General features: G+C 44.5%; 1 protein-coding gene across 5 annotated transcripts in view; it reads left to right on the forward strand.

The window, feature by feature from the left end:
• The first annotated feature begins 4,129 nt into the window (after window positions 1-4,129).
• The window catches only part of HERC3 (HECT and RLD domain containing E3 ubiquitin protein ligase 3), an 89,391-nt gene continuing 66,889 nt past the window's right edge, over window positions 4,130-26,631 (forward strand). For 4 of the 5 annotated variants that reach the window (XM_067557156.1, XM_067557158.1, XM_067557159.1 and 1 more), the window contains exons 1-3: window positions 4,130-4,230; window positions 9,618-9,733; window positions 15,851-16,114. In XM_067557156.1, the coding sequence (XP_067413257.1) occupies window positions 15,889-16,114 (226 nt within the window). In that variant the 5' untranslated portion in view covers window positions 4,130-4,230; window positions 9,618-9,733; window positions 15,851-15,888. The remainder of the gene's footprint in view (window positions 4,231-9,617; window positions 9,734-15,850; window positions 16,115-26,631) is intronic. The other variant, XM_067557157.1, reaches the window with a different exon arrangement.

A 26,631-nucleotide genomic window follows, 5' to 3' on the forward strand; every position in this document is an offset into this window, starting at 1 on the left:
CTGCTGAAGGAGAGATAGAAGACAATGATCTGATGCAATATGACATTTCCTATGTAGCTATGTAATAATGACCAACCGCAGCCCAATGCTATATTTTAATGAAAAAAACAGCCTGCAACTATGAATTCCTGGGTTAAGCGATATGATACTCTACATCACCATGGAGACAACACGAGCCAAAAGTAAAAAAAATAGAAAACTAATGTTCCACAAACTATGAAAGGTCAGATTCTCAACTGTGCCAAATAAACCATGAGAGCACCTGGGACTATAGGGAAGCACACAAAAGATGTTTGTTGCTTCCTGATGTTGGGGCAGGATCCGCACTAGCCAAATCCCTACCGTGGTTTAGAGTAGCCCAGGAAATTATTTTCCACCAATTCCTTTAAAAAAAATAATTCCCTCAAAATATGAACAGTACCTGCTAGCCTCCCTAATTCAGAAGTCTCCAAAAGCTCTCCCATAACAGTCCTTAATGGATTAGAAATCTTGACGGAATCTGATTGTCCAATTGTGTGGATGACTGTGGTGGTTTGCACCGCGATGGATCTGCTATTACTAGAGCTGGTATTCTGTATGGTAGGAGAAAGATCCATGGAGAGAAGGTTTCCCTCTGCAAGGATCTCAGGGCTGGTTCACACTTACCGCGCGAGTCGGTGGCAGTCGACGGGAGTTATGCAAACTACGCAAAGTAGTTTGCATAACTGACATCGACTGCTCTGCTTACCTTCTGTGCGCGTTCCCATCAGCTCAGCGCTACGCTACTTGCAAGGGTGGACTTAGTCGACTTCCTGATCGATTGAGCAGGTCTCAGTGACCGCTCAATCGATCAAGAAAGATCGATCTGGCAGTGGCGATTTTGCCGCCGTCAGTCTGAACATAGCCTCAGAGGGATGGTCTACCCAGAAGTTCCCAGGCTCTGGAGTATCTGTAATCGTACTCACACACAATCTGTCTCTTTCCCCCACCAAGCTGGAAAATATGTGGCCAGACTTTAATTGAAGCACATTGATAAGAATAGAGTATTGTATCTTAATAGAAATGGTATTTAAAGAGAACTGTGGTCTAGGGCTTTGAGTTTAGGAATGGGAGCTAAAAACAGCTGCACTCCAAACCTGGAGCTGCCATGGGCTCATCATATGCCTCTCAGAGTCAGTTTGCATCTTGAGAAACTAGAAGCCAGTTGAAATGAAGCCTTTTAGATTTCTCCCTGTCATTAATGGCTGTCCCACTGCTGAAGGAGCATACTTTCTCTATAACTCCTAGTTCACAGGGGGATTTAGAGGATTATTTTAGTATAAGGGTTTAGAAGATGATTAGTACTATTCAGATGCATAAATATTATTATGATTACCAGCCGGTCACAGTTAAAAATTCATACCATGAAGATGAAAAAGTGCAATCAACATCAGGCTCTGAAACACACTGAATGTAGATACCTAGTGGAAGGAGCTCTACAGAATAGATGAATGCTGCTACCTCATCATCTTTCTTGAGCCTAAATTGTATCTGGAACAGAAATCCCACCTTGGGATTTGTCAGACAATAAGGTCAATTCTTCCCCCTTGAGTTGTCGATTCAATTTCAGACCTTTTAAAAACAGACCAGTTTAACAAGCTTTGCTCCACTAACATTCCATCTGCAGAGTTAGCTGTCTGCAGTGAGGCATGCATTGTCTTAAGCTGATGGCTGTCAAGTATCCCTCCCCTCAGCTTGTCTAAAAAGCATAACACACTTGCATGTAAAAGCGTAACCGTATCGGTTTATCATTCACATCAATAATGAAGTCCCACCCTCTATCGCTGCATAATCTCTTAAGTGTGATAGTCAGAGCTCTGCTAATTATATTTCATAGGCAGGAAGACATGCACAGCTTGCTGAAGACAATATCTGAGCCTGGCTCCTCTGTAATGACCAACAGTGCTGGAATCCAATATATGTAGATTGATTTTTCAGAATTACATGTGGAAATATGAAAAAGTTCAACATTTTGTAGCATGTACTTCTGCTCGTCACTCAAGCGGGGTCATAAAAACTATTAAGGACCATATTGTTAAAGGTATCTGGGCACCTAAACTGCAGATAGGTGCCTAGTGGGATTTTTAAAAATGCCTACGTGCCTAACTCCCATTGATTTTGGCATCTTTAGGTGCCTAAATACCTTTGAAAATAACTAAAGCATTACAAAAAGTGAGCGCAGATCAGGCCTAGAGTGGAAGGCTGGATTTTGTGTTGTAGAAAATGTATACACATGCCATGATATTTCATTCTCTAGTAATTGTTTAGGAATGCCGAAGAGAAGGTGAGTGGGTGTCAGTGCTCACCAGTCTGTCATATGCAGACCGAAAAACCAGATGAAGAAAGTCTGCAGCACATGGAAACCCCAGTTCAGGATTCAAGAAATATATTTGAACATAACAGTAAAGAGAATAGGAGTGGGAAGAGAGATTATTTTATTTACTTACATGAGTACATATCCCCAGAGGACACAAAAGAGAGGGAGTGCTCCTTCCATAGTCTCATCTCACTTCCTCGAGTACCTGTAAGAAGTCCCACCACCTGAGTTTCATGGAGATCTGCCAGGTGTGTGGGGGAGGGAAGGGTGGAGTCACCCCTTTCTCAGCAGAGGATATGAAAGCAGTTACCCATGCCAGAGTTATTGAGGCTTCAAGCAAATGCCCAGGGTTGGGAGGCCTCACTCCTCCATCCTCACTCCCCTTCTAACCCAGGAGGCAATCTGCAGTAAACTCCTTGGAATAAAACTGGTGGAGATTTCTTCTCCCTCCAGCTTCTCTCAGGGTGCAAATAAGGACAATTTTTGCTCTGGCACGGCAGCAGTAAAGTACATTTAGAGACAGAGATCTTCACTAGCGTATGAGTAAAATGCCTGCTTGGAGAGCTCATGAAAACCATTAGGAATTTTACTTTCCAGAAATTAAAAGCTGTATGCAGTGCGGTCCAAGGCATTACCACCTGCCTGCATCACGTCCTCAGCATGTGCGCAAGGGGGCGGACGGTCTCCACGTTAGCCAAGCTGTACGAAACCAATGTAACCTCATTAAAACAAAACAAACCTTTTGAGATTATTATGCAAATAAGGAGGCCCCTAATTCTGATTCACCCCCTGTGATCCATGATCCTTTGCAAAAATGCCAAACTGACGGGAGCTGTGGGGCATCTTATTTCAGTGAACTCTGTTTTTATCTGCTATATATTAGTTATCTAGCCCTCTCTCTTGAGTGAGCCCCCTTCATCCTATTTTCTAAATGCGGCAGGGATCCTGCTGAGAAAAACCCCATGATCAAGGTGGGTGCGGGTGGACCAAGAACAGCTGTGTGGGGCTCCAACCCACAGTACGTGGTACAATAAAATATATTACCTCACCCCCCGTCCTTCTAATATCCTTGGACCAACACAGCTACAACTACACTGCATAGTACATGATCAGATTGATTGTATCATAATGCATGCGCACAAGGGGGCTGAATAGAAGTTGTACAGGCAACCTTAAAGCTGGCATTTCCCAACTGTTGGGTGCTTGACTTTACGACCTTAGTCTTTTAACATATTTAATGTAAAAGATGCATATATGTGTGTATATATATTAAAAACATTTCTCTATTTATCCCTGAAATATCAGCTTTACAAGTGTAGTCTCTCTCTCTCTCTGCGTCTCCTGCTTCACACTCTTAATTTTGAATCCCTGACGCTGGCTTTCCTCCTCGCATGGCCTTCCTTTTATTTCACCCATTACAAAAATGATTTCAAAACAAGAACCCAAAGCCTGTCACCGCCGAGGTGGTGGGCTACTGAGATCCTCCCCACGCACACTGGATTGCATTTGCAGCAGCCGCCCCCCGGCCTTAACAACGTCCTACAAGCTGATGCCGCTACTTGCTCCTAGCACGCGCCAGTTCTGCCAGGGTTAACACACAGCCGCGCGCACCCTGCTCCTCCTCCCTCTGCTACCCCACGCCAGGCATTAGCCCCTCCCTTCCAGATCCCGTCTGGGAAACGGTGATTGGTGCGGTCAGGAGGGGCTCCTATTGGCCGCCTCGCCGTGTCAGTCACCGATGTCAGGCCGGGCGGCTGCCTTGCCAGGGGGAAACTAACTTGACTTCCATGTTATTATTGAGATGTGAGTCGCGCGCAGGGTGAAGCCCCGGCCCGAGCCAGCGGTGCGGCCGCAGCTGGAAGGAACGCGGGGTGCAGCAGCAGCGGGGGCGGTGGGTGAGTAGCGCTCGCAGGCATTCCATCACTGCCCCCTTGCAGGCGTTTGCAATGGATGGGCGGCGGGCGGAGAGGCAGAGCCGCCGCGCTCAGCTCAGTTATGGAGACGGGGCTGAGTGGGTGGGCAGTTTGGTGGAGATCAAACCAAGTCAGGCCCTTTAAGCCCTTTCCCCAGCCTGGCTCGTCTCCTCCGCAGGGATAGCCTGTGGCCCCAGTGGCTCTGGCTGCTGGAAGGGAGCTAGGGAGATTGTGTGTTGCTGGCTTTTATTAGCAGAGATACAAGCAGGTTTGCATGGATTTCCCCCTCCCCCTTTCACGTTTCTGTGCATAAGGTGAAAAGGGCCAGAAAAATTACCGCCCCCCCAGTTCAGTAGAGGCAAGGGACCCAAACAGCTCACTTTTCAGTGAGACTAGATAACATGGATTTGGGAGCTGCCGAGGAGAGAAAGCAAAGATCTTAATGGATGTATGTAACCCAGGGTCCAGACGGCTTCTTGCAAGCTGCTCTTTCTCCTCTTCTCTCTGCAGCCTACCAAGGTTAAGCAGCATTAGCATCCAGGCTTCCTGGAAGATGGGTGTGTGTGTGTGTGCACATTTAAAGTACTTGTCTGGGTGGTGGTGGTGTTTTCAGCGCTCTCCTAGAATTGTGTTTTCTTTAACAACTCAGCTGATAAACACAGCAAAGTGGATGAGAAACATTCACCCTTTTTATTAGTGAGGCAGCTACTTTGCTGTAGAATTTATCAAGACCTGAGCGATATATCCTTGATCTTATTTAGCAGGGCTTATTGTGGGTTTCTGCCTTGTGTCTGATACCTCCAGGAATGTATTTAGAGGGATGTTGCTTAGCTCTTCAGTTAAGTCTTTATCTTTTTACCCATTTCTACATCTTATTCTCTCCGTCTGGCCCTCTGAGAGGCGGAGACCAATTCTTAGTTGCCTTTTGGCCTGATATTTTCAGAGATGCTGAGCAACCCCCGCTCTCACCAAAGTCATTGGGAGCTCCACCAGGTGCTCCCCAGCAGAGCATGCAGCTTAGATACCTTTTTTGTGTGAGAGTTTGTGCAAGACTGAGGACAATGAGCTAAAAGTTAAACTGCTAACAGTGAATGGGTCTCTGTGGTGACTTAAATATTGTGCCTCCTATAGGAATTACAGCGTAGTGAAGTTAATACACTAGCCTACCTGTACATTGATAGAGGAGTGGCTTTAATAACATGGGATTTTCATATGTGGTTGCAAAAGTCTCAGGAACTATAAGCAGATGTAATGGAGTGTAGCTCTAAAAAGGGGTATACTTCTGCACACTTCAGTTGCATGTGTCTGCATATATTCAAATAGATATATGCATATAAAAAATCTTACTATTAACAGTTTAATGCTGTAGCATTCACAGTGCGAAATTGCACAAGCACATTAAGGATGCCCTGATCCTGCAAGCGGTTTCCATGCATGTATAACTTGACTCCTGTGAGCAGCACCACTGACTTCAGTAGGACTAGTCACCTATGTGTTTGACAAGATTGGGTCCTAATTTCATGTTCACTTGCATATGATTTATTTTTAAGAACAAAAATTGGCTTCCATCCATCCTGCTTAAGGTATGGCAGATGTCCCAGAAAAATGGTTTTTCAGAGTCTTTTAAATGCATTGTAGGGAATTTTTTCATGGCTGTGTCCCCCAAACAAATAAACACGTACTCTCATCCATCCTTTAAAGCATATAGCCAGTGAATGTGGGGTTCTTCATGACTAAAATAATCAGCTGAACTAGCATTTTGCTCTCAAAAGCATTCTCCCCATCCTAATGATAATGATACTTAAGGCTTGCCTACATTACAAAATTAGGCAGACTTAAGTTAGGTCGACCTACAGTCCTCGCAGTAACTAAATCAGCTGTTGGTGTTCACACTGCCCTCCTTCTGCCTGTGGTGCGGGTCATCAGCACCAGGCATGCTTGCATCGACTGAAGTGGTGCACTGTGGGGCACTGACAGCCAGAGTCTCTTGAATGCTGGGTGTCTGAGTGTGAGCAGGCAGTAAAACAGCCTCAGGGAAATTGATTGCCTTTGGCAATCTCACACTCTTGGGCATGGGCAGAGGTGTTTTGACCAGAATGCCTTGTGTTGTTATATGTTGATTTCCCCCAATAATCCAGCCTTTTACATGGTATAAGAGTGGGGACTGGGAGCACTCTGGCTCTAGCTGTCTCATGCGCACTCATGCATGTGAAATTTCAAATCGTGTGTGTCGAACTGGCTTTTAATTTTGGGGATCTCGATGTTGTTGCACACAGACTAGTAAATGGGGCATCATCTTGGAAGGTTCTAAGTGTTGGGAAGCTGTTCTGAGCATCCTCAACTTCTATTAAAGACCAGGAATTGAGGATGCTCGGTGTCCTTTAATAAGCATGTGGTACATTGCGGGATCGTGACTATGTGCTGTGTGTTGTCTCCAAGAAACGAGGTGAGACAGAAATCGATGATGATGATTTTCAAGATGTGCCCATGTAACTAACATGATGATGATGTTGTCATCTTGTCCTCCCTTGTGCCCCTTTTGTCCACTTATGACCCTCACTTGTGTTGAATTTGGATTGTGTGCTCTTTGGGACAGGGACTGTTATTCCTTTGGTGAGGCGTGTGTATGCCTTTGAAAATGACAGAGCTGTTAACTCGGAAAGAACTCCACTGGAACTTTACCGCAGGCCTTAGGCCAACAGCAACAAGTAAAGGAGCAGTCCCTAGCTTGGCCTTCCAGGTGGGGAGAGGGGAGCTCCCTTAGCTATTCTGTTGATGATGAGGTTTGTAATTATGTAGGTGTCAGCAGCTGTCTGAGGACTTCGGGAGATGCCATTTAAACATCTATCAGGGCTGCAGCTTAATCAGTTGGCAGGATTATCAATGGAAAAAAAATGTGAGGCACTTCCTCCTTCTCTTCCTGCTCCTCCTCCAGTGACTGAGAATCCTCCTGGCGTGGAGAGCAAAAGAAATTGGAATCTGGTGTTGTACCTGGAACTCCTGAAGGCCATGGCAAAGGCATTCCCAAAGTGATCATCTGACACCTTTACCCACCTCTCAGTTCATTACATTACCAAAGACATATGTCCCAGAATTTGAAGCAGTTGATTGGATTTTTATAAATTTTTTTGTAGTCCAGTGATTTCAACTTTATTTTCAGTACCAGTTTCCTCCTCCATCCCTTTTAGCCCCATAAGTATGTTCCGTGTAGTGGCTCTATGCTTCTAGGACACAGTTGCATTCTCTGATTCCCCCCTTTAAATATTAGATGTTAAAAAGAACACCGTCCTCACCAGGGCTACAAAATAGGGATTAAGAAGATTTTTGTTTAAAATGCTGAGGACACTTTGCTTATACAACAGACATGAGGATGCTGTGTGTTCTGTCACAGGTGAAACGGTTTGTTATTATAAGCCTGGCATTTTTTTGCTGCATGTCCTGTTTTAGTTCAAACATTGAGTTGTAGCAAAATGAGAACAGCTAGGACAAGAAGTACTTCCATTAGGAGGAAAAACATTGGACTTGCAGACTTAGTGAAGGGAACATGCAGTGAATTCTGTAATTACTGGGGCAGTGTCAGTAGAAGCAGCACATTAGTTACCACTGAAATCTGGTGAATAACAATGAAGGAAAAGTTTTTTTTTTGCCAACTACAATTGGCAGACATCAGTGTTTAGGGAGCACTCAGCATTGAGCGTTGTTTGTTGTGAGTACAGTATTTACTTTAACTTTCCCAGAAGTGATGTGGTTATAGCAATAGCTTTTGCTTCTAGCTCTTGCGATTGGTTAGATAAGCTTCTATAAACACATGAGGAGGCTATAGTGCCATGCTGGTAAACAGAGCTACCTATGTTTATTTAGTTAGGCCTGGTCTACACTACAGAGTTTGGTCGACAAAAGTCAGCTTTTGTCAACAAAACAGTGGAGGTGCACACACTGAAATGCGCCTCTCGCCAATGTGACTCCCCTGTTATGCTGACATAATAAAACCGCCTCAAGGAGAGGCATAGGCTTACATCGGTGTAGTTAGGCGACGCTGTGTCAGTGTAGACACTGCATTCCTTACATTGGCTATTGCTGTTGGCTGTCATTGTCAATTTCACAGCTCCAAATTGTTAAGAAAGCTGGGCAGCTAAAGCCTAGGTGTCCCCTGATCCCCTGGAGAGCTGACAGCTGAACTCACTCCCAATTGGGAGCTGGGGTGAGAAGCCCGGGTGGCTGGACCCAGCTCTCGGCGGGGAACTGGGAGATGAGGGGGGTAGCCCGCCAGGAGCCCTGGAGCCTGTGGGGCAGCCGGGCTCCCGGCAGAGCTCACAGCTCCTCACACTGCTCCTCTTAGGTCGGTGGAAGCACTGTTGGTGAGGACGCGTATCATCAGCCCAAGGAAGGTAGTGTGGATATCAGCCACTGCAGTAATTAATAGGGTGGCTGTAAGTCGACCTAGCATAGGTCGACTTATCTTTGTAGTGTAGACAAAGCCTGAGATGCAGTGTTGTTATAGGACTAAAAGGGGTGTTAGTGTCCTGTGACTTACAGGGGTAGTAATGGGCCACTTCACCTTAAATGGTTCCTTAGAATGTGTTAACTACTTATGCTAAACTGTCTGTTCCACCTTGTATTTAGCTGTGACACTCTGAATACCTTTCCCAGATTTGAAGAGCTCTGTGTAGCTCAAAAGCTTGTCTCTCTCTCTCTCACCAACAGCAGTTGGTCCAATTAAAAGATACTACCTCACCCACCTTGTCTCTCTATTTAACTAGAATCAGTTTAGTTTGTACTGGTAATCCTATAAACCACCAAGATTATTTCCTCACCAAATCGAATGCAGCATGTCCTTCAGTTTTGGGCAGAGGATAGATGGTGGCTTCCTGGATCTCTTATCCGATAAGGCCCTCCTCAAAATATTCCCTGCAGTGAAGGTTTTTTCCTCTGTTATTGTGCTGCACACACCCCATTGAAAAATTCATTTTGGAAAGTTGGTATTTGCAGATATCTCTTCCTTGCTTAGAACTGGAGAGTCTCTGCAAAAAAACTGATCTGCTGCAATACAACCATTCTGATGTGTAGATGTTAATACAAACCCCATTTGGAGGTGGTTGTGTTCAGATTTACACTTCAAGTTCCATTAAAAATAAATGAGGAACACATTGGACATGTGCTGTGGTTGGACTGGCCAAAGATCATTCATCTTGCAGATTCTGGCCCAACTTTTAAAAGGGAACAGTGACTTTATTAATTAATGGATTTGCCAGTTGGATGCTGATGTGAAAAAACCAAATGTCTTTTAGGAATGTATTACATAAAACGGCCACACTGGGTCAGACCAATGGTCCAGCTAGCTCAGTATTCTGTCTTCTGTCTTCTCACAGTGGCCAATGCCAGGTGCTTCAGAGGGAATGAACAGAACAGGAAAATTATCGAGTGATCCATCCCCTATCGTCCAGTCCCAGAATCTGGCAGTCAGATGCTTATTAACAGGCGTGTGGTATGTAAGACATGGGTGGTAATTGTTCCTCTCTACTCTGCACTGGTGAGGCCTCAGTTGGAGTATTGTGTCCAGTTTTCAGCGCCACATTTTAAGAAATATGTGAACAAACTGGATAGAGTCCAGAGGGAAGCAACAAATATAAGAGGTTTAGAAAACATGACCGATGAGGAAAGGTTGAAAGAATTGGGCATATTTAGTCTATAGAAGAGAAGGCTGAGGGGGAACATAAGTCTTCAAATGTGTTAAGGGCTGTTATAAAGAGGATGGTGACCGTTTATTTTCCATGTCCACTGTGGATAGGACAAGAAGTAATCAGCCTAATTTGTAGCAAGGGAGATTTAGGTTAGATATTAGGAAAGCTTTCTAACTATAAAGATAATTAAGCACCGGAACAGGTTACTATGGGCTGCTCGACACTGCCGCCGATGGGAGATAGGCAGGCTACATAATGTAGTTTGCGTATCTCCGGTCAACTTATGTTGCTGTACTGTGGTGCCTCCTGTTAGTATATAAAATATAGATATTCAGACCTGCCTGTAAAGGCCCATGTTTTGTAAGTATGTCCTTATCATTTAGCTGAATATAGGGGTATAAAATGAAGAATCAAAACCACAGGCCTTCTCTCACTGTGACTGTCTGAGGCCTTGTACTTTGGCTCAGATGCAGGAGTGGCGGCCATAAGCTGGGAAGCGTGCAGTCACAGACGCACATTCCAATATAACATCTAATACCAGGCTTTTAAGACAGTGATCCAGTCTAATACCTCCAGATAAACAAAAGATCCTAGAATGTTTAAAGGAAACTTGGTTTGATAGCATTCTGTTTGGCAAAAGAATTACTCATCAACAATTGTGGTTGTAAAATCCACACTCCTTATTCTTTTGTCTTTATGGTACCTAATTCTCTATGATCTATTTGAATTATTTCTGTCTGGTCCTTTGATTGTTTCTGTCTGTTGCATAAGTAAGTGTGATCACTTAAGGTGGTGGGATATGATTGGTTAAAGAATCATCTTGTAATATTGTTAAAGAAATGATTGGTTAAGATACATTATAAAAACCGAGGTAAACAGGAAGTGGGGGAAAGATTTATTGGTGTAAAGGACTGGGAGTTCCTAGTGGCTGTTTGTTTGAAAAGATCCTAATAAACCTGTCATATTGCCTGCTGCTGGACTCTGGACTTCTGCTTCTGTCAGCGAACTAAGAACTGAAAGGATTGGGGAGGTCCTAAAACCTCCACTGCACTGTATAAATGGGAGACTCCTTCCGGTCGAATTAATCTTATTCCTTTGTGGGGGGGGGTGGTGGATTAATCATGTTAACCAGAGAGCACTTTTGGGAACAATTGAGCAGATCTCCACAGCCTGCTCAATCCATCCCACTGCACTGATCCCTGCATCCCCAGCAATGTAGACATACTCAGAGAGAGGTTGTGGAATCCCCATCACTGGAGGTTTTCAGAACAGATTGGACAAACACTGACAAGGATGGTCTAGCTATACTTAATCCTGACTCAGTGCAGGAGGATGGATTGGACTAGATGACTTCCAACCCTTGAGGTCTCCTTTAAGTTGTCTCAGTATGGAGTTTTTTTTTTTGGATGCTCCGCTTGAGACAATTTATGGGGCTTTCACTTTCACAGGATGGCACCTCTGGAAAAATCAGATTCCATTTCCCAGTGGTGTCTCAAGTTGGGCGCTCGTAATGATTAGTCACTTTTGAAAATTTAGGCTTTTGTATGTCTCTACATACATATTGGATTGGATGTCCCCCCATACAGATTGGATACCCTTCCCCCCCCTTCCCCCCCCCCCAAGCTCTTAAGCATGATTTGGTTCTTCCAGGAAAACATGTACGGCACAGTCCAATACGACAGCTCAATCTCTGAGGCTTTGTAGCAGGGTCAAGCAAGGCTGTATACTTGCCCCAACTTTGTTCAGGATCTTCTTCTTGCAACTGAAACATTCTTTCAGTTCTTCAACTCAGGGAATCACTTGCACCCAAGATCTGATGGAAAGTTGTTCAATCTAGCAAGACTTAGCTCTAAAACCAAGACGCGGGAGGCCCTCATCCAATAACTCCTTTTTGCAGATGATGCAGCAGTGACAACCATACAGAAGCCCGTCTCCAAAACTTCATGGACAGTTTTTCCAAAGCCTGCCAAGACTTCGGGCTTACTATAAGCCTAAAAACGACCAACATGATGTGCCAAGGAATTGAAGAAGCACTCTCCATCAGTGTCAATAATTATGAACTTGAAGTGGTGAATGAGTTCACATACTTGGGGTCTATTATTGCAGTCAATCTTTCACTTAAAAAGGAACTCAATATCAGGATCAGAAAAGCTACCACAACAATATCTAGACTGAGCAAGAGGGGTAGTTCAAAACAACAAACTGACAGAACATATAAAGATCTGTGTGTATCGTGCATGTGTTATCTGCACTCTTTTGTACAGGAGCGAGACATGGACCTTACACTCTCATCAGGCAAAAAGGCTCAGCAGCTTTCACATGTGTTGTCTTCACCAAATTTTTGGAATCTCCTGGAGGGACAGTCACCAACACTGAGGTGCTCAAGTGGGCCAGCATGTAAATGCTCCTTAAACTGAGATGCCTCCGCTGGCATCGGCATGTGTGCGAATGAATGATGGGTGCATCCCAAAGGACGTCCTTGGCGAATTGGCATCTGGGAAAAGATCTAAAGGGCACCCAAAATTGCATTTCAAGGATGTGTGCAAGAGAGACCTCAAACAAGGAATGGACATTGATATGGATAACTGGGAAGTTCACTTTCAGGACTGCAGCTTTTGAAACCAGAGCTCAGTAAAGGTCCCCAAAGCTATGAAAGGAAACAGTCCAGCTCAGCAGAGGAGAAAAGAGCTCACAGAAGGCAGAGCCCAAAGGGTTGAAACACCACCTCTGCTTAAATGCGGCAGAGAGTCTCTCTCCCATGCGTCTCTTCAGCCACAGCTGCGGCTGCCATAAAACCAATTGAGTAAATTTTCTACCTCTCAGGGGCGTTTACTGTTGGTCTCTTGAGACTGAAGGATGCCAAAGACAAAGAAGACGTACATATATTTTTTCCCCCTTTACCTACTGTCTGTCCTGGAAGACTTCCACAATGGCTGTCAGAATAAAATTTTTAATAGAGTTTTCAGAATCAAACTCCAATGTAACACGAGTTTCTACTCACTCAGTTAATAGCAAGGAAGAGTAAATGCCTGTAATAGAATCAACAGGGCAGCAGGAAGCTTCCATTTTTGGTTTCGTAGATAAGGAAACAGGAACACAGTGTCCATTTGAACATATAACACACACAACTTGCAGCATTCTTGCTTGATGCATTTATTTTAAAAAATTGAATTTTAACTTAAACTTTAAAATTCACCGCCTCTTAGAAGTACAGCAGTAACAGACCTGGACTTACAAGATCTTTGGAAAATCTTCTCATTTGTCGTTCTTTCAAATAGGAGCTGCATTTGTGTCTTGTTTTGCTTCCTGCAAATACAGCACTCCTGGGAAGAGTCAGTAAAAGCCTGAGAGACACAAATGTGCCCTTTGCAATTATGGAGATGGTGAAACAGATCTTCCAAAAACTATTTGGAAAACACGTGTCTGTGGTCATTTATACCACCATGCTTTTAAGAGAGCTCAGCACACAGCATCTCCCATTGTTTTCATCAGGAGCTGCTGGTGCTTCAGCACTTGAAAATCTGGCCACTTAATTTAGGGGCCTAAATGGAGGCTGAGGTCCTTTAAATACAGACAAGAGTCCAAATTTTCATAGGTTCCCAAACTTTTTATTGCATGGATCCCATCTTAAGAGATGGTCTTGGGGGCCACATTCCTTCTAGTTATCAATCATTTAACATACCTGCAGCAACTACAGCGATTGTTTACATGAAAAATTAAATTAGGGGAAATAATTGCTCACTGTGTTTTTAACTTTAACTTCAGCATCTGGAAACAAGATAGCCAGCTCTCCGCAAACTACAGTCTAACAGCTCTTGGGGAGGAGTGTGTGTGTGTACAGAGAGAAAGAGAGAGCTAGAATATTGTAAAAGATCAAGGTAGCTTACCTATATAAACAAATGCTGGAGACCAAGTTGAATTTGGTGTAAACTGATGAGACTCGTGCAGTCAACGGAGCAGCACCTATTTTCACTATTAGAGATTTTGGTCTTGGATATTTAGGGCTGCTGTTTTGTATACGGCAGTAGAGCAGGTTGCAGGTTGGGAAGAGAGTCAAGACCCAGAGCGAATGTTGAAGTGGCAGCCTTACTCTGGATCGCTCTGGCTGCGTTGCCACCCAGAGGTTTGGTGATGGGCTTCTTGGACTGGGCATGTGAGTTTAATACAAGTATAATAGCTATCATTTGAAAAACAAACCATCAGAATAACCCCACACATCGCTTTTACCACACTGCAGTATTGCCTGTTCTTAGTCAGGGAAATACTGTGGTAAACTTAGTTACCATTGCATGGTGAGTATCAGCTGGGAGCTGTGTTTCAGCTACAGTACAGGGTGTCATCTAGGTCCAGTATGATTAAAAGCCAAAATACATACAAGAAGAGCCCTGTCAGCTGGCCCGGGAAGAATCCTGAGAGGTTAGTTCCACCAATCAAAAGGATCAGTTTCCCTCTCTTGCAGAGGATTTAGTCTATACTGTGGGTGAGGGGGTGGTTGGGAGGGAGCAGCCTTCACAGTGTTTAAAAAAAAAAAGGGGGGGGGAGGGTGATTTGCAGCATGTCCTAAAGCAACTGAGCAAGGACCCATTCCAGAAGAAGACTCCACCCTTCTCAGTCCTGACTTAATGGAACTGAGATCAGGTCCACCTCAACTGACCACAACCAAGATATAGGGTGAAAGATGATCACGCAAGTGTTTAAGGCCTAGATCCCAGGCCTTTTCCTTCTCTCTCCTCCCTTCCCCACCCAAAAATAGTAACCTTTAATCTGTCTTGTATTCCTAGACCAGACAAAGGAATTCTCAGAGGCTTCAGGTGTGGTGTTTTATTGTTAGTGCAGCATGTTTTAATAAATGACCCAAATACTTTGAGATCAGGCCTGATGGGGGGACTTAATAAAATCTCACAGCCGCTTCTTCTGGAATGAGAAATTGTTTCTCTTGCTGCTGCCAGATACAAATCAGGAGTGAGTTTGGCTTATGGTATTGTCAAGTACTGGCTGCATGTTTTCTTCTCCTTTTGTGTATCTTTGGTTTTTATCCCATTTTATTGTCTCTGAAGTTGCTGTCTGTTAGATGGTTTAGTGGACCCAACAGAGGATGGGGAGCCAGGAATTCTAGTATGTGGGTTTGGGGAAGTTACTTTAACATCTTGTTAGTACAGCTCTGTAGGATGCTAAGCTGTTATTGTGATGCTCCATGTGAATTGTATGTGGTGCATCCTTTCTCTTGGACACATCTCGTCATGGTCTTGGGGTGGATGGGAGGGTGTGTACATGTGCGCATGCATGAATGTTATCTGGCTATGTTCAGTGGTGCAAATTCCTTCTCCACATGGATTTCTCAGCTGGTAGAGTACTGTGGTATTGCACTTGGCCGGAACCCTGTAAATAATTGAGGTCAATCTAATCAGGACCTGTTTAAATAACTTCTTTGCAGAACCCATCATTTAAAAAGATGTTCTATTGTAATTGCCCAAAACATTGCACTGACACTTTATAAACTGCTGTGTTTTGAGCCGTTAGTTTAGGACATTGTAGTGGGTTTTTTAAGGCTCAGAGGCAGAATAATTTTGTCTAAATTACAATACTTAGCAATCTTGCATAGTGCTTTTCTCTGCTAGATCTCAAAATGCTTAAAAAAAGTAAGCACCCTATCCCAATCTTATACACTGCCAGGGCAGCTGAGGCACTCTAGCTGTGACAGACTGAGTCCGTAGCAGAGCCAGAAGTGAAGCCCATGTGTCCTGGTTCCCTGTCTAATGCCTGGTTCATGGGTAAAAGGTAAAGATCAATCCATGTAGCAAATACACAAATGTGATGTGATCAGACAGGAAATATTTTTTCTCTTGGTTCCGCTTCCTGCATAGAATAGCTGAGCTGTGATTGCCTCATTGTTGATGACTTTTTGTTTCTTTCTTCCCCAGGAAGGAAGAAACTACATGACTTGCTGAAGGGAGAGAAAATGTTATGTTGGGGATGTTGGTCTTTTGGCCAGCCTGGGATAGGTAGTCACGTCCAAGCAATCATCCCTGAGCCACAGGTGTATGGATTCATTCATGACAGAAACATCAAGGAGGTGGCTTGTGGAAGAAACCATTCTGTTTTCTTACTGGAGGATGGGGAAGTTTACACCTGTGGCTTGAACACCAAAGGACAGCTGGGCCATGAGAGAGAGGGAAGCAAGCCAGGTACATTGATTTTTGCATACTTCAAACACCAACCACAGTGGTGGGGCACGTGTTTATTTGACTCTTCATGTGGAAATGCTCTACTGAATGCTTTGTGACTCAACAATGAATGGTGCTGACGGGCATGCTCAATGGTACAGAATTAGGATGCTGAATCCCGAGGGTCTGGTTATTGGACTCCATAGCTGTACAACGGTGGGGTGGGGAGAAAAATGAGCGTGTTGCATCCAAGCAATGCGCAAAGATAGAAGCATCAGTGTGAGCACAGACGATCTGGTGGTAAACGTCATGTAAACGTGGCTTGCTTTCTCTTAGTGTTATAGCACGGGAGGGCTGTTAATTCCTATGCTCCTCCCCTGCCTTTCAAACTTTACTGTATTCCCCAAAATCCAACGTCTCATTAGCGTAGGGGTTGAAATCTTGCTAGGAGCAACCATGGGGGCTGATGCTGCTCCCTGCAGTATCAATGGGAACTTTGTCGTTGATAGTAGTGGGAGTAGTCCCATTTTTAGCACAGTTGTTGATAGCAGGGTTCTTTTAACAGGCAGGGAACAGGAGGGTTGGGTTTTTTTTAATGAGATCCCTGCTACAGGTTTCTCAGAGGAATCTGCGCCACAGACTGTCCCCGTCTCTCCACCTCTGGAACAGGGTAGTGTTGTCTCCCCACCCCCCTTCCAACCGCCCCTTGCCTCCTCATTCTTTTCCAGCTGGCAGAGGCCGTGTGTACAAACTGCAGATCCTCAACCCCTCCCCTCCCATGTGGCCACAAGGGTGAGTGGATCCCCTTTGTTTTTTGGAGGAGTTACAGACCCTTCATAAAACTGATCGTGCTAGTAGTAACATCCCAGTTTGCTTTGAGCTGCTTTATATCTTTCTCCTTCCAGTGTGCTCCAAAGAGCTGGATTTCTTGGCTGTGATTTTAACTGAAAACAGCATATTAAACAGTTAACACACCCCCTCCCCCCCACTGACATTTCCAGGACAAAGCTATGTCTACCCTGCAAGGCAGAGGTGTGTGTGATTTCCCCTGCGCGTGTACACGTACTTACGCTAACTCTCATTGAGCTCACGTGAGTATAAATAGCAGCGTAGCTGCAGTAGCTCGGGTAGCAGCTGCTGAGGCATGACTGAGCCATGCCAAGTGTAAACCCGCCTGAAACTGGTGGGCATGGGCTCAGCGCCGCTCAGCCATGCCTCCGCTGCCGCCACCCCTGCTACCATGGCTGCACTGCTATTTCTACTCATGCTAGCGCAAGTATGTGAATCACATTTCTAGGTTGTCGTCTAGATGCAGCCTGTATGTTGTTGAAATTCATCTGTTCCCATTCATCAACTCAGCACAGCTGGAACAATATGGAGAATGAAAACCTCCCCGCTTTAATGGGATAGAAACCTTCATTCTTCAGGGCATTAGCCACCCACAAAGGGGGGGGGGGGGGATTAAGAAGAATCTTCCTCTGTGGGACAGGTTATTCCTTATTTGTCTACTCTGGAGAGTCTTACACCTTCCCTTGAAGCATCTGGTGCTGGGCACTATTCGTGACAGGATACTGGACTAGTTGGATGTTGGGTTAGATCCTCTCTCGCAGCGGTTCTCCATCTGGGTGGGGAGGGAACAGCCCCCGTCAAACTCTCCGATGCTGAAATTGAGGCACACTTCCCTGAAAACTTTGTGGATATTCAGGTATGTGCTTTTAAAAGATTTCCTAGTCTAGGCACAGTTAGACAGCATGATCAAAGGACTTCTATTTAAAGTACAATTCCCTTTGTTGGATTTGCCAGTTCCATCTAGAGTACATTGGAAAGGCCCATTTGGTAAAAAGGGAGTGGCTCAGATTAAAAAAAAAAGTTGGCGGCGGTGACTTGAAAACAGTTGAGAACCCTTGTCCTTTTGCAATTCCTTTGGTCCTACAACTTATTTTTCAATATGTTAATTATGGAGGATGGGGTTTTCAAAAGTGCCTAACTCACTTAGGATCACAAATACCATTGACTTTCAGGGGGACTTGGGCTCCTAAGTGACTGAAGCACTTTTGAACCCCCCCTTCCCTCCCTGCAGAATCAGAGACTAAAATTTACAAATCTCATACTTGTGTGGCTTACTAAAAATGACCCTAGTGGGTACTTGACTGAATACAAATATTTCTTCCCACAGATCTTATTGATTAGGTGTGTTGCTGTTGCACATAATGGTACTCCGAGCTTTTTCTGTGCAAAGGTATTGTACGGAGACATAATAAAAGACAGATTGTACAGAAGAGTTTTCAGTCTAAACACACAAGACAGACAAAGTGGGGAGGGGAAATGGAGACACAGAGGTCAAATGATTTGCCCTGGGTCACACAGCATGTCATTGTCTGCACTGAGAATAGAACCCAAGTGTCCAGAATCCCAATATGATGCTCTATCCACTAGATCATGCTGCTTCCCATCAAGATCTTGTCAAGGCTGCAGCCTGGGACTGGGAGGATGGGGAAGGAAGCCCTTGGATTGATCCCAGGTTCACCTCTTCAGCGCGATAGCACAAAATGCCGTCACAGAGCCATTGCGCCAACTGCGGGTTATCTTGAATATTTAATTTCTTTTAAAAACATTAGCCAAACCGCATGCTCTCAGAGAGCATTTCACGCCCCTTTTAAAGTGTTGTGTCGCTCACGCTATCGTTCAAAGCAGTGCTTTGAGTCACACCTGTCCAGGGTTTAGGGCTAGCTATACTCAGTACTTGAAAAGAAAGGCAAGCGTCTCCCCGTCTCAGATTCCTATTTCCTTTAAACAGATGCAAGAGTCTTAATGGTAAGAATGGTTTTAAAGTTCAGGAAGACTCCCAGCCTCCTGCTCTGCATGGAGCTACTTTGACTGTAGGAGGGCAGCCTGCAAGATCAGGGCCTAAGTTACCAAGCTTGGCTTATGAATAGGGATGATAGGAACTGGGTATTCCTGCTGCCTGGATCTGGATTTTTATGGCTAAACGTTGAAATGACCCGGCTTATTGTCCTTCTCTCTGTTAGCAAACTGTGAATCCATAGATAAGGCTTCACTGTATAGTGACTGGGGCTGTGTAATGGGTATACTCACTGGGGTCCCAAGCTGCTGGAGAGGGAGGGACTGGGTAGCGAGTTTGCGTCCCCGTCGGATCTTAGTGCCTGCATGTGTGAGGTCGGGGGGCAGGGTGGAAAGTGGCGGGGGAAGTGTGGGCATCAGTTGTTGAGCTGTTGCTGGAAAGGGCCACATAGGGAGAAGCTCCCACAGCCTAGCTTTGCTTTGCTTAAGCCAGTCCTGTTACTTTACTGAACTATGCCTTGATCTAGGTTTTGGGGCCCAATGCATATCCAACTCTTGCTGGCACAACCCTGGCTGTGGCTGCAGCAGTGCAAATGACCTGTGACCCCTGCTGTGCCAGTGGGTTTGTGGGTGGCTGGGGTAGCCCCAGTAGTGGGCTGGGTCCTCTAGGAGGCCGTTGAAGCCAAGCTGGCCAGAGGGTAGAGACAGATTCCTTGTGTCTCCCAGGCAGCCTCAGCTGGAAGGGCATCTACAGAGTCCCACCTGGGAGGCGAAAATGTTTACCTTGCCCTGCAGAACGGCTTTGCCATCTCAGAGAACAGGGAAAATGTTCAGCGGTTCTGAGCCTTCCGAAGTTAGTGGGGAAAATCTCCGTGACTTCAGTGGTGTAGGATGAGGCCCTCAACAGTTTGCATCTCTAAAGGAGATGCCCGTCCCTCCTCCTTGTCTCCTTGTGGAGTCTTTTGCAGTTGCTGTGTCAAAAGCCTCCAGGAGCGTCTTGGGATTGTGCCATCCTGTAGTTGTGTCCAAGATGGTTATTTCCCTTGGTGATGTCTGCTCTTTAGCAAAGCCTGGGTGGGACTTTCAGAAACGCTCCACATCGGCCTAACTGCTCCCACTGAAACCAATGGAAGTTTTACCAGCAACATCAGTGGCAGCTGACTTAGAACAGTGCTGAGTGCTTCTGCAGGTCCCATTTTCTGTTCCTTTTCTAATTCCAGCCTTTTCCTGTCCCGCATCTACGCATCTATAAATTAGACAGACTCTCTAGAAGTCCTCTTTCTCTTAACGCCCTTAAACATCAAACAGTAGCATGGAGTCTGTGTGTTCAGGTAGTCCTTCCCCGATGAGCGTCCTGAACTCACGGAGAGCAGCTCTGTAGATGAAAGAGATCTCAGAAGGTGATTAATAAAGAGGCCAGGTGTATTTTCACCTCAGATAGGCACGTGGCTGTAATACAGGAACTGTAGGTAAAATCCGGTCTAACAGGCTGGACTCTGATCCTCCCTTCAGTCTGGGCTATCAGAACCAATGGGGATAGTCTGTCAGAGTAGAACTTGTAGAGATTTCTCCTTTTCTGCAAACTCCCTGCTCCCTAATTTGACCACTCATGCAGAATAGTCAGATCATAGCAGTTAGAGGTAGAAGGGCCATACTGAAAGGAGTCCCATTCTCAGCAAAGACAGGATATATCTTCTCCCCCCCGGCCACCCTCCCCCTGAGCGGGTACCAGTTTAATGTCTGATACATCTCCTACTACAAGTGGTTACTTTTTATTGGAGTAGATATAAATGTGGTTCCCAAGACTGAATTTCAACGGAGTCACCCATGGGTGTAGAAGACCTTTCTTTCGTGGCACGGCTTCCTTAGAGTCCAATCTCATGTCGAGCCTTGGCCGCTCAGCGTGATCCACAGCTTGTGCAGCTGCCAAAAGGGGCATGTCACTTTAACAGCGGTTGCTTTTGCGTGGAGGTGTCAGAAGATGGAAAGCAGGTTCAGGGGCAGCAGGCAAGGTTCTTGCTGGGTATATGGTGTGCTGTGTAACTGTGTGAAGTGGCTGATCGTGCAGCCCCAGCAGTGTGCTAAACCCTTTAAAGACACGGGGTTTGTTTGTTTTTGCCCCTGCCTAGAGGTTCAGTACCTACAGCTCCATTGGAATTCATTTGGTGTTGTGGGTACTTGGTCCTCACGTCCTGCAAGGGCCCACTTTCTCAAAAGGGCCATGTCCCAAGGAGCCTACCATGTTAAAATGGGGGTGGGGGGAAGAGGAAAGAATCTTGCACCTTTCGTTTAGCAACGGGAAGAAAAGAAGACCACACTTCTCTTACTGCCAGCGCCTGTAGAGCTGCAGATAGGTCAAGGCATTAGTGCTTCAGTTTGCATTGTGTAGGGTATCTGCACAGTGAGAAGGGCTTGAAATGTAATTGAGGTTTACTTACAATTCTCCAGAATTTCTTTTTATTTTAAGAAAATCCACAGAATGATCCAGATCCCCTGGATTTCTCTGTCTGAATCTCAGCCTGTACTCTGCAGATTTAACGGCACTTGTTCTAAACTCTGGTACTGGGTTAGCTGTGCCCAGAAATCTCCACGCTCGTGCTGGCTCATCTGTTAATCATAACCCTGTTAACGGATGTGTATCTTGAATGGAAAGGCTGTGTGGGCGCTGGTTCCCCACTTAACTGCTTACTGGGGGAGGAGGAGTTAGCTGTGCCGGGGCTGTTTCATTTTGACTGTGGGAAGAGAGCTAATGGGAGGTGTTGTGCTCACTGGAAGCAGCCCTGGGAGGGATCAAGTCAAGGGTGGAAAGGGCTGGCCAGAGGCTGGGTGTTTGGTGACAGCACTGGCTGGATGAGCAGTGGGATAAGGTGGAGAGCTACTTGGTAGGATGGCAGTCGAGGGTCAATTGGGAGGGTTGTTGGTTTGCAGCTGTGCTTCCCCCCTCTCCCGTGTCCTTTCTTCTTTGCAGAAAGACAGACTGAAACAGGAAAGCAAGGAAATAAGGCAGTTTAAACACCAGTAACCCACTGGGTTTGGTGTTCTCTCCCATGGAGCCTGAATCAGCAGGCTTTTCATGAGGGAGTTAAAGGGAATGTGGAAGATTTCTTCCCTGTGCTTATGCACAGAGTAGCTGCACAGCTCAGAGCTGTAGTGCACTTCCTTAGGCCGGTGGCAGGTCTGCTGTCTGCTTCCCTACCTTGTTTGTGTCTGCCACACCTCCAGGTCCTCTGGCACTTCCTCTGCACTGCAAAGGTAGAACTGCACGGGGAATGCAAGGTCCCACTGTAGACTCTCCATTCTGCACCTCTGTGCAGCAGAGACACAGCGGTTCTGCTTTTAAGAGTCAGTCCTGCCAGGTGCTGAATCCTCCAGCCCAATCTGGCTACAATATTGGGCACGTGTGTAAAGTGACGTCAGTAGAACTGTTCACATCCTGGTGTGTACAATCTGAAAGCAGCTTGGACCCTCAGCTTTGAAATGCTATAAAGAACTGATGCAATGCTGGCTGCTACAGTGATGCTGATGTTGAAAGATGGGGTGTGTGTGTGAGTGAGTGTGAGAGTTGCAGTAATTTCATAAAACTTCGTGTTTGTGACCTGTCTGCAAAATGGGAAAGGCCATGAGATGCCTGTGGTGGCTGCTGATGCCAGCAGTTCCTGTTTTGGGAAAAGTTTTGGGAAAAGTTTTACACCGTTGATCTTCAGTAGCACAGTGCAACAGTTGGGGAGGTGAGTTGTAAAACCAGAGGATGCTCCTACTTATGATCTTGTCATGCATGACTTTCCTGGACTAGGGAAACCCAGGCAGAGCAGCATAAAACGTTTTGGGACCACTAAACCTGTTTAAGAACCAGAGATTGCAGATGGAAAAATATCCAAGTTGTCAGAAATCTCTATCCTGCAATCACAGAAAAAGTTAACCTCTCTTCAAAAAACAGTCCAACCCCTTTTCCTCAGTAAGGACGTCATTCACAACACACTTTTACTTAGCTACCTTTGTGTAAAATATGCCCCTACTATAACCATTTAAGGGATACATAAAGATTAAAGCAAACATTCCCATTATTGTTTAACTTTGGCATAATTTGTCCCCTTTACCCTAGTTCCCCCCGAAGTGTGTAAACTCCTATTAAAGTTCATTCTGTTTGTCCAGTGAGACAATAAAGAAACTAGAGCTGCAAGTTGTAACTCTTAGCTAAGGGAGCAGTAGAACAGTTTCTAGCAAGTTAAGGGAAAATTGTAATCCACCTGGCACTTGATTGTTGCTCTTCTGGCAAGAAATGAAATTACCAGACGCCTGGTAATTACTGCAACAACTGTAACCTCGGCTATAACCTGCATTCTACCTCCGTTCCCCTCAAGCCATGAACAAAGCACTTTTTTTCATCAAGGTAATCAATTGACTTACTCCAGCCTTTCCCTTCTAAACAAGGTCTCTTTTCAGAAACCAAAAAGCTCAGACTTAAAGGTGTCATGGAAAAATAAAGTCACACAGCTACATTTTAGAGTTGGATCGGGTGCAGCTTTAATTGTGACACACACACAATCAAACAACCATAGCTATGGGGAATACTATAGCCATAGGGAAAACCCAGGTCAAGCAGCATGTCTGGGTGCTGGGCAAATGTACTTCACCTGGCTACCAGAAACAAAAGGCTTAGATAGGGGTTGTTTAGGTTCATTTACATGTTGATTGTATAGTGGAATTTGATTAACAGTTCAGGAAAGACAATTATATGTACAATGGGGTACACCAGATGCTTTCACAGGAAAGACCAAAGAGTCACTTGATTATACAATGTGGTTATCAGGTAGTCTGGCTATCACCCGAAGATGGGTGGCTACACAATACATGTTAAAATGCTAATTTGTATGGAGTAACTTCCTATGGGGCCAGGAAGACGGTGGCACGTACTGATACTTATCAGAACAGGAGATGTCGGTTTACAGACATCAAAAGGGCTAGAGTTCACAAAAGGAGTTTGCATTTAAATGGTGGTCCTGAGACATCCTGTGGGATTTTAGCATCTTTATCTCAGTCTCAGTTTGGGTCATCCTGTCAATGATTTAACCTGAGGCTTCCATCACAGTTCAGGCTACCCAGTTTCAGGCCAGGCCTTCTATAATCAATTCTATGATTAATTCTTTGATTCCACAAAGGTTCACAGCAGCAAGCTGAGACCACCTGGTATTCCCTCCTTTCAGGTAATGTGCAGTGCAGCTGTGAACCGCTGCTCTCTTATCTCTTGGCTTACCTTTTAAATCACCTGTCCAAGGGAGGGAAGCTTACAGATACTCATCTCTGCTCTTAGAATGCCCTTTGAATGTTGTGTAAGCAAAGAAAACTAAATTATTTTTTTGGTTTCTTTAGTGTAATATCATTACACATTCCTGGCCTTCCTCTTGCACTGTTCTGGGGGAACATATTTCTTTATGCTTTGCCACTGCTCTTCTACTGAACGACCTATATTAAATTACTGATTTACTTAGCCTTGAACTTCACTGTGTTTTTACTGTGTTTACGAGGGAAGGCTGGAGTTTTCCTGAGCGCTGCATTAATGCCTGTGTTCTAGCATGGGTTTTTTATGACTCATTTGTACTTTAGCCCCCTGGCAATGAGACTGACCAGCATTTTCATGTTTTCTCCAAACAGCCTGAATATATTCACAAGAACTACAGCAAGAAGGATCCCCAAACGCTCCCCCCCCCTTTTTTTTTTTTTAACTAGATGATTCCAGAGACGCCAAGCTGCTTTCATGCTGCATCCATCTAGGAGCTGTGAAATTGCTGCCTTATTGCACATCTTACACTTCCTCAAACTAGGGTGGATCAATTTAAATCAAGGCGATTTAAACAATTGATTTAAATCATGATTTAAATCACCAAGAGAAAATCTTTGATTTAAATCAAGTTTCCCACTGATACTTCTTCACATATTTCTTAATCACTAAAACATGTTAATTTACAGCTTCATATAGCATTTTACAACATCTAGGAGGGTTTACTTTGTGTAATTTTTTTAGATAACTTGATTTTTATTAATTTAGGAAATAGTACATAATACTCATTACCTTTTTCAAGCTAAAGATGCAGCAGTGGTACATTAGGAATGGTAAGAACTAAATCACACACACAAACACAATAGCACTTATATTTTATTCAACTAAATCTTAAATGTTACATAAATGTTTCATATTTGCAGTTGCAGCAGTCTCCTGAGTTGCTGGCTGATGGCTGTCCTTAAACTCTTTTTTTTTTTTTTTTTTTAAATTTTCAAATTTTATTAACTCTAACAGACAAGTCATCACAACACTAAACGCACGCTGTCCTTAAAACTTCTACAACTAGCTCTCATCTTCCCCACTGTCATTTTTGTTCATAGAATGAAACAGAAATACGAGTTTTCCTGCTTTTTCAGCTCCCAGTTGATGTCTTAGCTTTGAATGAATAATACCAAACGATGAAAATATTCTCCCTGTGCCTGCAGAGGAAGCTACTGCTGTTAAAAGTTGGCTTAGCAACTGAGGGAACTCTGTTTCAAGGTGCCTGGCTAATGATTTCCACCAGTTCAGGGGAGTGACTTTGTTCAAAATATCATCAGTAAACATGTGCTGTTTAAATGGTTCTGCTCCAGCCCAGAAATTTATTATGACTGGCATAACTGAGGAGTGATTTTGAGATGCCCAGGCCACGGCAGCATCATCTTCTTCAGAAGTTAGGCATCTACCTTTATATCTGGGGTCGAGAATGTTCGCAAGAAAATGAGGTGGAGTTAGTGCCTTTATTGCCTGCCGTTTAACTTTCTGGTGAGGTATTTCTTTCTTCAATGTGTCTTGAAGTGCCTTCCAGATTTTGACAGCATCAGCAATACGGCAACAATTTCTCTGAAGTTTGTTTAAGACTATGGATATAGGCTTCATTATACTGAAAATATCCTCTACATTCCTTTTTAATCCAATGTTAGATACTTTGGATGAGATTCTTCCATCTATTTTATCATGGTTTTCTTCGCAAAGTTTTATGCGAATAGGCCAGTTCTTAATAAATTGTTCAAAACAATCAACCACAGAATTCCATCAAACATTTTGAGGGAGAATTAGTTTGGATCCTCCTGCTCTCTTCAGTGAAGCTGAAGCAAAATGGTTGTTACGGAAGTATTTTTTGACTTCAACAACATTTTCTTTTATTCCTGGAGAAGGCGTACTTAAGTCTTTGGCTAAAAGATGCATTAAATGGGCACTGCAGCCATATGTTTTTAAGGAGCATCCTTCCATTTCTTCTTGTTTGCGCGTTTGCAGCACTGTCTGTGACAAAACTGCACAAGTGACAGTTGAATTTTTGTTCAGTTTATTACAGCTTTCACTGCCACTTATTTTAAATATTCCGTTGTGTGGGCATTTCCCGATGTATCTATTGTTTCTGAAAGATATGCAACCCCACCTTCTGTTGTCACACAGAAGGTACACATTACTGGATCATTGTGTAGATTGCTCCACCCATCAAAGCTTAAACTGGCAAATTTCCCCTCAGTATTTCTTGCACACAGTTCAAGTTCCTTCTCATACACTGTATCTAGCAACCTTCCACCAATGTTTGCTCTACCAGGTGGAGTGTAGCCTGGTTGTGAGGACTCAACCATGTCAAGGAAGTGTTTATTGTTAATGCGAAAAGCAGAATTTGTGGCACAAATGAACCAAGCAATCTTTTCATCTATGGTGTCTTGTTGGTATTTGCTGG

This window comes from Emydura macquarii, unplaced genomic scaffold, assembly GCF_026122565.2.
Source record: "Emydura macquarii macquarii isolate MOO-44397 ecotype Brisbane River unplaced genomic scaffold, CSIRO-AGI_Emac_v2 contig_1790, whole genome shotgun sequence".
Classification (NCBI taxonomy): Eukaryota; Metazoa; Chordata; order Testudines; family Chelidae; genus Emydura; species Emydura macquarii.